Here is a 14,557-nt window from a genome sequence, read left to right on the forward strand (position 1 = left end):
CCTCCTTTCCCCGCTCTCTCTCTTTTATATGCCCCCCTTTTTGTTTCTCTACCAACCCTTTCCTCTGTCTGTCTGTCTGTCTGTCTCTCTCTCTCTCTCTCTCTCTCTCTCTCTCTCTCTCTCTCTCTCTCTCTGTCTCTCTCTCTCATGTACTGCAGTCTGGCTGCTGCTCTGATCATGACCATTTTATTCCCTTGTTATAAACTCCTACACAGTTTGACCTACATCTGCTCCACACTGAGAACACTGTCGCTCTCAGTGTCTCACTGTTTCCCAGTCCAGTCTGTGGGGACCACTTCGGTCCACACCTGTTCCAGGGTATAGAGAAGTGAATACCTGGTACAGGTGTGATGAGATACAAAAATAAAAGCGGACCGTCTGGGAGTCCCGGCGGTCTGGCTTTGGAAACGCTGCTCCAGATGAGAACTTTATTAAGAGACTGGGTTATGTTTTGAAAAATGAGCAGATTTGGTTAATTGTTTCTTTGGCAGACGGAGTGAAGCAGAAGCCAAAGGTGAAAGAGAAAGAGAAGGTGCAGGAGAGGAAAGCGGTCAAACCTGTGAGGAAAATTCATCGATCTGCTTCAGTTCCAGATCAACAAACCAGACCAGGTGACTGTCTCTACAGCTTAAATCTGTCTAGTCCCGACTGCAGCCCAGATTTTCCACTGTAGTCAGTTATAGTGATTTATGGAGTTGAGATGTAATTAATTAAATTCCTGGCATTGGTGATGCAGCAAACTCTGTGGATCTACAACACCTGTGCAGGAATGCTTTGTTTTAAAGGGGCTCTATTTCTGTAATACATTTTAAAGGGGAACAGGACTCAAACAGGGGGCTTAAACAGGGGGACAGTCATGGGCTGGAGGTTAGGGAACCAGCCTTGTGACCAGAAAGTCGCCGGTTCCGTCTCCGTATCTTTCATAAAACATCATCGGACCGTGCTTGTTTGTATATTATGATGGAAATAAAATTACAAATGCTTTGCAGTTTTGTACATGACTACAAAATGTTTTGGACAAAAATTGATTTAGAGTCATTTCAAAGAAGTTTTCAAAACAGTAGTCATGGCCAGACGGCCGCACCACATGATAATTTGACCCTTTAAGTAGAAAAGTTACAACTGATTAATGTTTTTTGAAAAGTGAGTAGATATGTGGATAAAGGTCTGGGGTACTACATATAGGATCTTGCATTCATATGCAGTATGTATCTATACCCTTTTAAACTGCAGTTGGACAGAAAAGTAGGCATCACGTAATTGACCAATAGGCAAAAATATCTTTTAAATATTTGTATTATTTAAGACTGAGTTTCTGCTGTTTATCTGAGTATAAGAAGAGTAGCAGCTCAGAACGGACTGTAAGCACTGTTAAAATAAATCCATTGACGTTCAAAATTAAAATCTGTTCTATAAATATAAAATGATATTGGCTGATATTATTAGTTATGAACGTTTATGTACCCTTAAATCAGTGTCAGCCACAATGTTCATATCGTTCAGGTTCTAATATTTGCCAACAGTCAACTAAAATGAACCTTAGGCATTTTGCATTAAGATTCTTTTTTTTTAAAAAAACTGAACAAAAAGTAAATGCTAGACTGGAACAGCAGTTAAATACGAAATGCATTAAAAAGCAGCTGAAAGTATAGAAATGATTAAATATTTGTAGTTTTCACTGTGATTAAGCTTGTAGCCTGGTGCTGGGGTTGAGATGCTGTTCCTTTTATTTGCTCAGCATTAGTTTTGCAGTGTACACTCTGGCCCTGAAGTGCTGTGTTCAGAGAGAAGACGAGACGATCATATGAGCCCTGAAGGAGCGTCTGTTTTGATGGAGTTCTATATCAGTAACACGTCCTGGAGGGAGGCAGGACTCAACAGCAGGCGTATTGGCCTGTTTTAAACGGAAATGAAAACAAAAAACATTTTGTTAGAAAAATAGCAAATGCACTAAAACTAACAATATAGAAACAATGAAATATTTACTTCACTTTTATTTGTTTACTTAACAGGAATAGTACACATTGCTCAAAAATTTAGCAGGGCATGGTGGAATACATTTATTTTCATTTAGATCTGCAAAAATCTCATTACACTCATTACTCAGTACTAATTTTTTTCTTGCCAATTACCTCCTATACATTTTAATTTATTATTAAAACATCACATGTAAATATCAGTGTAAATGGACAACTTTACTACTTCATTTTTATACAATAAACAGCATACTAGCTGCAGCTTGTGCCCCACTCTGCTGAGGAAGATGAGGAGCAGGAGTGCAGAACAGAAACGGAGTGAAGAATAAAATCACAAGCAGCAAAAATAGACTCGAAGCCAACTGCGCTTTATGCATGCAAGAGTGTGGCTAGTATAAAAGGCTGCACTCATTAGCCTGTTTGACTAATTTAGTTATTAAATTTAAGGGTTTTTTTTGTCAAATTAGATAAATATAATATCTAAATTACATCTAATAACTAAAGCTATGAAGAAGCCTCTTACCTACGGCTTGTGTAGGTTCCTTCAGCCAAATCATTTTGATGCACTTTGAATCAAAGAGAGTGCAGACAGTTTTAAATTAATCGCTCTGTCTCTACAGTCATCAGCACGTCGTCATGGCGAGAAGGGCAGAAACTGGTGAAGATGATTCTGGGTCCATCGCCACGGTTACCCAGCGAGCCTCGGGCTCAGTCTGCGGAGAGAGAGAGACGGACAGGTGAGCGCACACCTGCAGGCACGCAGCACCACATTCACACTCTACATCTCTCACACCTGGCAACAATTTCATTTAGCGTGACTTTAATTCCCAGTTAATCGCTAATCTCTTGTTGTGTTAATCTTTCTTCATATTTGTTGAGCTCCATCATTGTAAGCACCTGTGGTTTGTTGAAACGTGCTATACAAATATATGTATTTACTGTTGTTGTTGTTGTTGTTATGAAAACAACACAGGAAATTTACAAAACCAAACCTACAAAGCTCTCTTGTTGACTGGATGACTTAAAGAAGGGCCCATATTCTACATTTTCTTACTCTTTTGTATATATATATATATTTAAATTTCATTTGCATAGTTTATGTACCAAAAACAGTCTACGTTCTACATGACCATTTCCTAACCTCTGTTCATTCCTTAGGATTAAGAGGCTGTTATTGTCAGGCCCAGTCCCATTTCTTCTTTTTACCCCTACGCCTTGTTTTCGAGTGTCACCCTAACCTCATGGAGCTGAATTCTAAGACGTAGTGGTTGAAATCTTCCTCTGAAATGAGACCCTCAAATAAAAAGAGCATCACTTCATTAACAGCTACCAGCGCTGCTCTGTAGGCGACCCTGCCAGTCTGCAGTGACAGCAGAGGAGGGTAAAGTTCAGCTCCTCACTGCTGGGCTTTAGTTACATTTAGGGCATCATATGATCTTCAAAAAGGGGGGCAATTATTTATTATCACCGACCCCTAATTCTTCAGTGATATGAAGCTGAAGTCAGATATTCACCAGCTTTCTCGTTTGAATTTTCCTGTTCCACCTTAAATGTATTTCAGGTGTCAGAACTGCTGGACTATTTAAGGTGGAGCGGGAAAGTTAGTGAGCTAGCTACCGAGACATTAGCATGCTATTAGCGATTTTTTTTTATTGTTACAAAGAAAACGACCATAATACACTGAAACGACATTAAACTAAGATAATATTATGGTTATCGTAATTTTTTAACTGAGAAAATTCTCACATTTGTGGGTTTCTTTGATCTCTTGTGCTCCATCTTGCTGGTTTTTCTTTTTTTTCATAACTCTCTGTTTGGAGTGTCTGAAAAACCTCCGTTTGGAGGGTCATGTAGCCCCAACACTTCACCCTCCCCCTCTATCTCAACAAGATTCAGGACACCCTGCTGCTAGACCTGAACTCGCAAAACAGAGGGGTAGAGCTGAGCGGTAAGGGCGAGGGGTGAATTGAGATATATGTAAATGAGCTCTGTTCTGACTGGCTGCCCTGTTTTGTGCCACCTTCAAAAACCATTTTGGGCTGAAACACTTCTTATAACTTCAGGGAGTGAGGCTAAACTGATAGATGTAAGTGTTTTTTTTTGTTTAGTTTTTTTTTGTGTGACATCACAAAAACAGTGAATTCAAAAACAGGCTTTTATTGCAGTCTGATTTTCATATATGGACCGGGAAGTGTGACTTTAACAGTGTTAAAATACATAAACATGAAGGGTGCACAGAGATTTTTTTTTAATGAGAATTTGATGCTGATATTTGGAGATGGATTTCCGGTCTGTCTGTAAATATGAGGTACTTTCACTTTGTTGTAGTGCGACTCTAAACTTCACTGCTCACTGACCGTAATGAACAGGGATTGACTGGCTGTTTCTGATTCACTGCACAATTATTTCTTCTCCAGCCTGACACACAGGTCGGGGAGTGTGTGCAGCCTCTGGAGAGGAGCTGCTGCACTGATTTAGTGCTGCCCTTACAATGTATTATGGTAGATGTGTTGTACTGATGTGGAACAATTATCTATTGTCGAGTAAGTGATTGTGGTGTTTGGGGCCTGATTGAATTCTTCATGTACTGCACATCTGGGTGTCCCTAGTTTGGGTCATTTTATTGATTAAACTCGTAAATTAGAGAAGGATTAACATTTTGGTGCCACCAGAGAAATGCAGCCTGAGCAAAAACGATTTTCTACTGAGTTTTAGGCAAGGCAGGTTTATGATGTGGCCCATTTCTTATACAAATGCATTTCAGAGGGCTTGACGTAAATAAAACCAAAAAGGATGTTGGAAGAAAATCAACACAATGAGGCACGTACCACGCTCAAAAATATAAATAAATAAATAAACCAGTAAATCAATCAATAAATGAAGCCACTTCTTTAAATGTGCCACGTTTAAATCTATAATAGTCAGTTTAGTCAATTAATCCAATAACCTTACTCAACCCCTCTGTGTTACTCTCTCTCTCTCGCTGTCTCTGTCTCTCTCGCCCTCTCTGTAGGTGCTTCGTCTCGCACCAGTTCAGATCCTCGGCTGGAGCTGAATCGTCGTTCAAGGCCAAACAGCTCAGAGAGGCCAGCTGCAAAGACCTCCAGACCAGCAGGGGGCGATAGAGGAAGAAGCACCGCAGCCAAGGGCTCCTCCAGGCCAGCAGGGGCTGACAGAGACACTTTAGCGAAGGGGCCTTCGAGGTAGGGTAGAAGGGTCTACCTGTATAAAAATGAATACCAGTATGACTGTCGAAATACAGAAGTTTGACCATAGATGCAGTTCGAAGCCCAAACGCTGTGAACCATAAACAGCCCCGCCCCCAAAGCTGATTAAACACGAACAGCTTAAAAATTCTTATTAATTGCTAAAGTGGATTTTAGACCAAAAGCACTTGCAGTGCTCTCCTACGTTAGTCAGTGTAGTTTTTATACTGGCCTTTTATAGACTTTTTATAGTTTTTATAGCTCAGACGTCGACTTCTTCTTTCTGCTGCAACATACACAAAAACCGTGTAAAAATAGGTTTGCAATGTTTGCACTGTTATGCATGTTTTGTTATTACTTTCTTTTTAACTTTTTTTGCATTTTCTGTGACACAACGGATAATATTACCTGTGAAGAAATAAAATAGGACATATTGGCTTATAAACCTTTCCAACTGGTTATGGTTAAACCTAGAGCTGTTAACGTGAATTAAACCTGCAATAGAGCAAACATGGAGTAAAAAACTGCACCTTTTTTAGCTGCAGGAAATTTAAATGTTATTTAAAGTGCAAAATACATTTTTAGTTACAAATGTGTTTATATGTGAATAAATAAATGGACCTAAAAGATACATTTTGTTTTTATTATTCATTTATTATTATTGAACGTACAATTGCTTTTATATATTGTGAAACGATATCCATCTTTACTTCCAGACCAGCAGGGGGCGATAGAGGCAGATCACCCAGCACCGATCTTCTCTCAGCGGACATCCGGGGCATTCTGGACGACCTTCAGCTGGAGGGCGGGGGACCTGAAGGACCTGAAGAGGGCGCTGGCAGGAAAAGTGCAGGGCGTAGCGGCCCCGCTCCAGTCAGATCGTCCCGCAGCACCAGCCCTGCTAAGCCCCGCCCTGAGAGGAAGCGGCAGTATAATGCGGAGGAGGTGCGGCAGTACATCGCCCGGCAACAGGAGGACAGGAAGAAGAAGCAGGCGGAGGAGAGGCGGAGCCAGAAGGAGGCGGAGCAGAGGCGATGTCAGCGACTGCAGGAGCTCTACAGGAGGCAGAGAGAGGGAGTGGCCAAACCCCAGGCTCCACCCACCAACCCACCGCACTCACACCTGCAGGAGACGTACACCAAACTACTGCTGGAACACACGCTGCAGCAGGTACGCACACGCGCTGTGTGGTATGGACAAAAAACGTATTGCAATATATTTTTCAAAATTATTTAATATTGATTATTATTAGGTGCATTTCCTAATGATGAGCTTTACATCTGAATAGTATTTCAATGTTTCCCACAGATCTGAAATAGGCTGGGAAACTGATCTCAGTGGACTTTTTACTTGATGGTTTGGAATAAATAAATAAGTTGCAGCATTTAACCAGAAATGTTGAAACACAAGCGCCGATGTTGTGTTTTATGCTACGTTCACATTACAAGCCTCGTTGCTCAAATCTGATTTTTTGCTCAAATCTGATCTCTGACACGATGGTTCACACTTAGGTTTAGGTAAGTGACTCAAATCTGTCATTAATGTGACGAACCGGCGTCCTGAAATGACCCTCATGAGCTCATCCTACTCAGTAACGTCACGTGAATGAATCACGAGCATCATCAGCACAAACTAACGAGCAGAACGAGCTTCGCTGAGAAGATAATTAACTCTGATCAGCTCTCAGCTTCATTATTAGAGCGAGACGAAGGAGAAAAAGGTGAGATGAGCTGCTTTTCCACCATTTACAGGCTTTAACTTCTGTTCGGCGCTGTTGCCATGGTAACGCTGAATGATGGCGCAGCGCAGCGGAGAAAAAGCACATGAATTCCGATCTGAGCGTCACATTAAGGTCACATGGCCACGAATCGGATACGTATCCGATCTAGGCCCACATATGAAAGTGACTTTGGTCGGATTTGGAAAGATCAGATTTGTGTCCACACAGCCCTGAAAACATCAGAGTCACATTAGGGCAAAAAATCAGATTTGTGCCACTTCAGCCTGGTAATGTGAACGTAGCCTAAATGTCCCCTTGTTTAACAGTAACGTTATAAAATATTTGTGTGGGAAACACTATTTTGAACCCTGAAGACAAAAAGAGTCTTGGACTAGCTACCCCTGGCTCGAAAGTAGGCGGGGCACGCTAGGAGGGACACTGCAGTGATCTACAGTTTGGAGGTGGGGCTGCGAGGGAAACCAGGTGGGCTGGGCTGCTGTGTTTTTAGAGCTAGCGTGCGTTAGCTACCAGAAAATGTGGAGCATGACAATCAAACAGCACTTTTGCAACTGAGAGTCTTACTAGGCTGAAGATTTCTCTCTACTACCATCCCCATCTTCAACGAGGGAAGGTGTTTCTGATCAGGCAGCGCGTCTTGAGCCTTAACAGTATGAGCCACTGACTCGAGCCACCAAAGAGTTAACGTAGTGCCAGAAAATGATTAGCAGTGAGCGGCAGAGACGTCTGAATGGTAGAACATTCCCTAAAACTGCAACAGCTCGCTTCTAATGATCTGGTCATCAGGTCCACAGTCCTGATTTCTTAGATGCACTGAATTCCGAATGGTTAAAGTGGATTCTTTGAACTCTTAAGTTTTATTCAGTTTGACATCAAGGTCGCAGACTGCGTCACCGCTCTGCCAGGGTTTGCTGCAGTGGCCCTAAATCCGTACGTTCTGCAAGCGGTTCATGGCACTTACTGGTGTTATACCCGATTCAGTTCCCACTCACTGCACTGAAATTAACAGCAAGTGGGGAAAAAAAGAAAGTGGGGAAAAAAGTCAGGGAAAGGCTGCACGGACGAAAGGTTGACACAGTCGGTAATGATGACCGTTTAACGTTAACCTTTCCTGAACCTTTCGGTACAAAGGCACGTCATCCACGCCTATAGCAGAGTTGAACCAGAGGGGGCGCTGCAGAGGCGGAACTGACCACCATAAAAATGATATTTTTACAGTTTTACAGTGTTCACATTTTAAGCAAGACTGGTATATTTTATTACAACAGAGCAGAGCATTTCAGCTGTCAATGAAAAAAAGGTCTTAGGGTGGAGTTACTCTTCAGCTACACAATTAGGAAGTGACAGAGGAATAAACCAGTAACATTTAGATTTATAAAGGGTTTCACTCACTCCCACACATAACCATGTTAGGAGATACTTGTGCAGTGAATTTTTTAATTTTTAATGCTTTGTTTTATGATCCCCGAACACTGAACGTCATTTGGTATTAAGAGCTGTGTTGTGTGTCATGTTTTGTCCGTAGCCGAGGCCTGTGTACCAGCCATCTGGAGAATCAGATAAAGAGAATAAAAGACAGGAGCCCCCGAGCCCCTCGCACAGCGACCTGTCAGTGTCTGAGCACGGACCACCAGCGCTGTCCAGGTAACACACACTAAAAACTTTAAGGCTTTTAGACCAGGTCTGATTTTTATGGACAAACATGCAACGTAACAATGAAAACATACCTTAAAAAAAAACAACCTCACATTGAGTCTGAAACTGACAGACTGCGACATTGTGAAAAAGTTTTAAGTCAGTATGTAGAACTGTAGGAAAGTTTAGCTGATCGTCATATAAAGAATTGCAGTTAACTTTTTTGTCAGTTTAATTATGTTCATTGTATACGACTGTTAAATTACAAGCTTAAAGTGGCTGGTTGGCAGATTTAGCTCTCTTCCTAGCTGTGTTTACTTAGTAGCTAACACTGGTTGTACAGGCGAAATGATGCACTAAGCATGTAGAGTCGAGCGAAGCTGCTTGTTTTTCACAGGAGTGAAAATATAAACAAAAAACATCAGAACTGCCCACTAAACATGTTAGAGCACCAAGTCATAAGCCCCAATGGGTCTCAATGAGTACTTTTACTTTACATTTTTCCTTTGTTTTGTTTATGTACATTGGCCTCAACCCAAAGGATGCATCAGAAATCGGGCTGACCGGTCAGAGCTCCGTTATCCAAACAAATGTGCGTCACGATTGCAGCCAGGCAGCTTCTAGTTAGTTCCAGCCACGCAAGCTGATTGGTTGAGAAGCGTTCTAACCGTGCTGATATTTCACCATAAGATCACGTTTTTCACAAACACTGAGTCACTCCGCTGAGACGTTGTTGCTAAGCAACGACTTTGACAGCTGTAGGAGACGCTCAAGACATTTGAATGTTTTTACTTCTTACTTTGCCACAAACAGAAAATGGACACTTTTAAGATCACATTTGACCGACAGCCGATTTGGTCAGACTCTGAAGATGAGACGACACTAAATTCCCAAACTGTCGTCACCACTGAGCAGCTTTTCAGTCGGCAGCTGTGACAGAAGAACAGCTAAACAACCTGGAATCAGCCAGAAATGAACCCAACACCATTCGCCAAACTAAATGGGCTGTAAGATGCTTTACAGACTGGCTGGAACAAAACAACATTAATACTGATCTGGCAAAAACTGACAAAACTGAGCTGAACTTGATTTCTGGCTGATTCCAGGTTGTTCAGCTGTTCTTCTGTCACAGCTGCCGACTGAAAAGCTGCTCAGTGGTGATGACAGTTTGGGAATTTAGTGTAAGGAGCTGGAGAACGAACTGCCTGTGTGTGTGTGTGTGTACCTTTTAGTTGCAGTGCTTGAAAGAAAAGTGATAAATTTGCTGCTACTACTTGAGTAATCTGTTTATCCTTCCTTTTCCATCCTCTTCCCACATTTCCACACTTTTTAAATGAAAATGCATCAGGTTTGGTGTGAAGATTTAGAAATTGCCCCTTACTGAGGTCCACAGTTTGAAAAACATAATCACACATGCGAACTCTCTCAGCAGGCGATCGGTACAGTTGGATGCAAAGGTTTGCGAGCCACTGGTGAAATTACACACATTTTAAAGCACAATTGCTGTTTATTTGCTGAATCAAACATATTAGGGGAAAAAATAAAACATGAACTGTGGCCTGTGCAAAAGTTACATCTAGTGGAAAAACATATTAGACATGTTTGAGTGTGTTCTCTGTAGAGGATGTTAAATTATTTTCACTTATAGATCAGCAAAATGTCATTTAACTGGAGGAGGTCAAACCTGTTTTCATATGACTGCATACCTGAAACTGAGCGCTCTTGTTTTCTGAAATTATTTGCTATCGATTTCATCCTCTTTGAAAATGCTGGAGCTTGTCCTGTTAATTTCAGTTCGACAGGTATTAAAATGTCTTCTGCATAAGGAGGCGCCTTGTTGTGCATAAACAAACTTTGATAAGGAGCTTTATCAGGAGTGGCTGAGTCACATGACGGTTTGCCAGCTCCTACCTGTTTCCATAGAACCATGCAGTGTTGGTGTTAGTGAATGACGTAGGCCTGTTTGTCTGCAGGTGCTGGAGTTTTTAGGTCTTGCTTCATGTGAACTGATAGAATGGTCAGAATGAGAATATCTGGAGTTGTGAAACTATCTTGAATGTGTGGAATGAGGTAGGTCTGGAGTGGTTGCTCCTGCTTCAGGTTACAGTGCTGTTGCTTGTGGATTATACAGCTGAATATGGTAGAAAGTGGCACAGTTTCCAGCCAAAAGAGACACAAAGCTGAAAACTTTTGCTAGAAAAAGGAAAATATTAAGTCTGCAATGATGTCAAATTTAAACCTTAATAATAGCAATAATCTGAATGGTAATTAAAAGGTAATTCAAAACACTAGTTTTCTTCATTTTTGTGTGCTGGTCAGCACAGATACGTTCAAACTCAAACAGTCCACTGCAGCTGTTTTCAGTCACTCTTTAACTCACATGCTTTTAGTGATTTTAATGACGTTCTTTAATGGAAATCACAAATAGCATTCAGTAACAGTTTTTTTTTTTCTTTTTACTTCTGGTTTTGAAAGTGTTTACTGTGAACAGGTGTGCTGGTTAGATCCTGCTGGTGTGGATTAACAGCTGTTGCTCTCAAATGATGAACACTAGAGCGGCTTATGTACTAATAGCACCCCCTGCTGGAGAAAGTTCTTGCTGCTAGAGTGGAGTTCCAAAGCCACATCCACACGCTTTCCACGTTGAAAAGCAAGGTGTTTCTATAGTTGTAGCAGAGGCGCTCTGGAATTCAGCTTTAGATGCCTTTGTAAAACCATGAAGTATTATATTTTCATAATTTTGTAACTTTTAATATTTAATGCTGTGTGGCAAGCTTAACATTATATCAAGTCCTCTTGTTCTCTCGGTTCTCTTTCCCAACAAGCAGATTATTGCCTTGATGCGTCAAGATCATTATTATGTTAATTCAGAAGAATAAATGAAATGAGAAATTATATATAAAGGAATCTTTCTTTTGGTTTTTGGTTTCCGTTTTCGACTTGAGTTTGCCCTAAATTTGGGTTTCAGTTTCGTCGAGATTTTATTGGCCTCGTCTTCTGCAGTGTGATATGCAGATAACGTCTGAGTGCCATTAGTGTAGTTTTTGATGTGTGAAGCTGATTTGTGGTGTTTTTGATCCTCTCTGAATGTGTAGGGCTGAACTTGGAATGTGCTCTGTGCCCAGCGCCGCCTCTCTGGTGCCCTCTGCTGGCCAGCTCTTCTCCCAACTCCTCTCCATGGAAGGTGCAGCAGCTGTTGAGAAGCCTCCAACACATGTAGATCTGTCCGCCACTCACACCGTAAACACAGAGCAGAGCAGGACGAACCGCATTGACACACACTTGCACTCCAGCAGGCTGAGCCGTGTGGAGGCTCTGAAGGCCAGCGCAGCGTCTCTGTCCAGCCGCATAGAGAAAGAAGCTCGCAAACTCGCTGGAGACGGAATCAACTACGGAATCAACTGCAGCCGCAATGCTGGCACAGGACTACCCACAGTCCTCCAGGATGACGATGCCCTGCTGGGTAAAGACGCTCAGCCCACCCGTGAGGGAGTCCCCAGGGGGCGCTGCTGATCCCGCTCTGAGGATCCAGCGGCTCCTCCGTGCAGGCCAGAGCGCTTTCGGTGGTGATCCGGCTGAACTCCCGGGTGTGGGAAACCTGTACAGCTTCGGCTCGAGAGAGAGAGGACTGTATGTGACGAAGACCCGCCCACCTCCGACTGGCCACACCCTCCCATTCACTGAGGGGGTGGAGCCTCTGGACTCAAGCAGAGGCTCTATCAGCGAAGGCCCACTGACTGACAGCAGCCTGTCAGAGGGTGAGGACCTTAGAGGTAGGGACCTCTCTTTGTTAGTTAAATATGCAAATTTTTAAATCAATAGTTTTCAAATATCCAACATTTAAAATATTTTGTTTTTGTCAGTGATTTCGAAGTTACAGTGCTATTAATTTTTAAATGGCCAGTTTTATTGTCTCTCTTCACAAAATACTTCATTTCCAACTGCTGCAATGCTGTGAATTTGTTTATCACTCCATTACATCCAGTCTAAATCAGACTGGGGACCTTCCAGTCCAAAATGCTGCAGAAATAAACAAAAACATGGAATTTGACGAGCTCTACTCAGAAATGTGTGACAGAATTTATCACAATAACAAACACACGTTGTCATGTCACCTCTTACCACACCCTTCTGGTTCTCCAGGTGACTCCATAGGTGTCCCGCAGAGCCTCCCCAAGCCCTCTCTGAAACTGGCGGGGGCAGATTACTGCGCCACCCTGCAGAACGGCCACGCCCACGACCCAATCACGCTCTTCCAGAGAGAGGCGGAGCAGCACTCCCCCTACAGGCCTGGAGCCGCACCACAGGATAGCTGGCCGCTGTGGGACGATCTGGCTAAAGGCAGCCCCCACAGCGTCATCAACATATTCACCAAAAACATGCACAACTACAGCAAAGGTAGCTTTTAATATCACCACCCTTAAAAGAACATGTCAACAGAGCAAATTTTTTCACTCATTTTTCTGTTTTTATCATTTATGTACATATCTAGATGTATTAAACTGTGAATTTCATTTTATTATTATTATTATTATTATTATTATTAATATAAGTGCAATTATTTACGTTATTTAGTTATTATATGCTTTTTTAAAATTATGATTATTATAATTTGTGTTTTGCTGGTTGGGTTTACGCTACTATTACTTGTTAGCAACATTAACCTCATAGCTCCAGTCCTAAAATGAAATAAGCAAACTTCAGATGCTAAACATGACTCTTTTTATTTTCTTAATTTCACGAATTTGGTCAGAATTACTCTGATCCATATCTGCCCTCTGTGTTGTTTGTGTAGTGATGGAGGTGGGAGGTGAGAGGGTCACTCCTGTTCTTCATGCTGCTGGATCTGCGTCCAACTCACTGAACGGCCTGGCCTACGAGGATGACTTCGTTTCCTCCCGTGGCAGCAGCCAATCAGCATCAAAGAGGACTTCCACCAACCTCAGGTAGGTCTGTTCAGATGGGCAGGTGGGCAGCACCTGGGCGGAGACCAGGGCACATGTTTATAAAGCTTTACAGAGTGGGAGTACAGAGTGGGAGGGGCTCCGACCCTTCAGGGCCAGTGTCCAGCACAGTTTTACCTGCTCGAGCACACCTGACTACACTCGTTTGTTAATAGGTTTAGTGACTGTGCCTGAGTTGGGGAACCAGTAAACTGCGCTGATTACTGGCTCTCCAGAAATATACACTTTCCTATCACAGTACTGAAAGCTGCAGCTGCACTGTAATGTTTGATGTCAAGGCTCCTCAGAGATGTAAAGCATGGAGCAGGTTTGTTCTATAATAATAATAATAATAATAATAACAATAATAACAATAGTAAATATGTATATGATAAGCAGTAATTCATTATTAAATAAAAATTTGATGTGTGATGTTTATTACACCAAAAACAATTCAGTTTCATCAAGTGGTTAAGAACAATTTTCTAAACCGTTTTTCATTAGTTTTGCATCATGTTTATGTATTTTGATTATTTGTTATGAATTATTTATTCATTTAATTTGATTTAGGCTTCCCAAATCTGATCCCTGGCTGACGGACTCTGTTTGATCAAAAATAAGACATTTACCTGTTTCTGTGGTGATTTGGGTTGTTACCAGAATGGCCACTAGAGGTCAGTGTTCTCCTGAGATGACAGTGTAGAGCTTTGTGCTGAAAGCTGTAGATCGTCAGTGGCGGTTTCAGGTGTGTGCGGGTTCATTACTGTTGATGCGAGCGGTGTGTCTGACTGTGTGTGTGTGTGTGTGTGTGTGCTGTTTCCACAGTAATGGCCACAGTGCTGCAGGTGCTGAAGAGAGGAGAGAAAATGAGAAATCTTCAAAATCCTCCAGCTCAACCCCACTGTCCTCACCACACTCCACCAGCAAGAGAGGTAAGACACACACATTCTCACCCACTCACTCAGAAAATCCATGAAGGGTTATAAATTTGTGTTTGTGCAGTTTCAGTTCACTTCAGTACACAATACTAGTACAGCATAACGAAAAGCTTTCGCACTG

At 42.0% G+C, this 14,557-nt stretch overlaps 1 protein-coding gene across 1 annotated transcript in view; it reads left to right on the forward strand.

Annotated features, from left to right (window-relative positions):
• The window catches only part of cep350 (centrosomal protein 350), an 85,441-nt gene that overhangs the window by 13,687 nt on the left and 57,197 nt on the right, over window positions 1-14,557 (forward strand). Inside the window, 10 exon segments of the mRNA XM_036579617.1 lie at window positions 492-611; window positions 2,597-2,713; window positions 4,990-5,179; window positions 5,899-6,352; window positions 8,446-8,564; window positions 11,651-12,017; window positions 12,019-12,328; window positions 12,699-12,953; window positions 13,351-13,501; window positions 14,324-14,430. Coding sequence (XP_036435510.1) covers window positions 492-611; window positions 2,597-2,713; window positions 4,990-5,179; window positions 5,899-6,352; window positions 8,446-8,564; window positions 11,651-12,017; window positions 12,019-12,328; window positions 12,699-12,953; window positions 13,351-13,501; window positions 14,324-14,430 — 2,190 coding nt within the window.

Source organism: Colossoma macropomum, unplaced genomic scaffold, assembly GCF_904425465.1.
Source record: "Colossoma macropomum unplaced genomic scaffold, Colossoma_macropomum, whole genome shotgun sequence".
Lineage (NCBI taxonomy): Eukaryota > Metazoa > Chordata > Actinopteri > Characiformes > Serrasalmidae > Colossoma > Colossoma macropomum.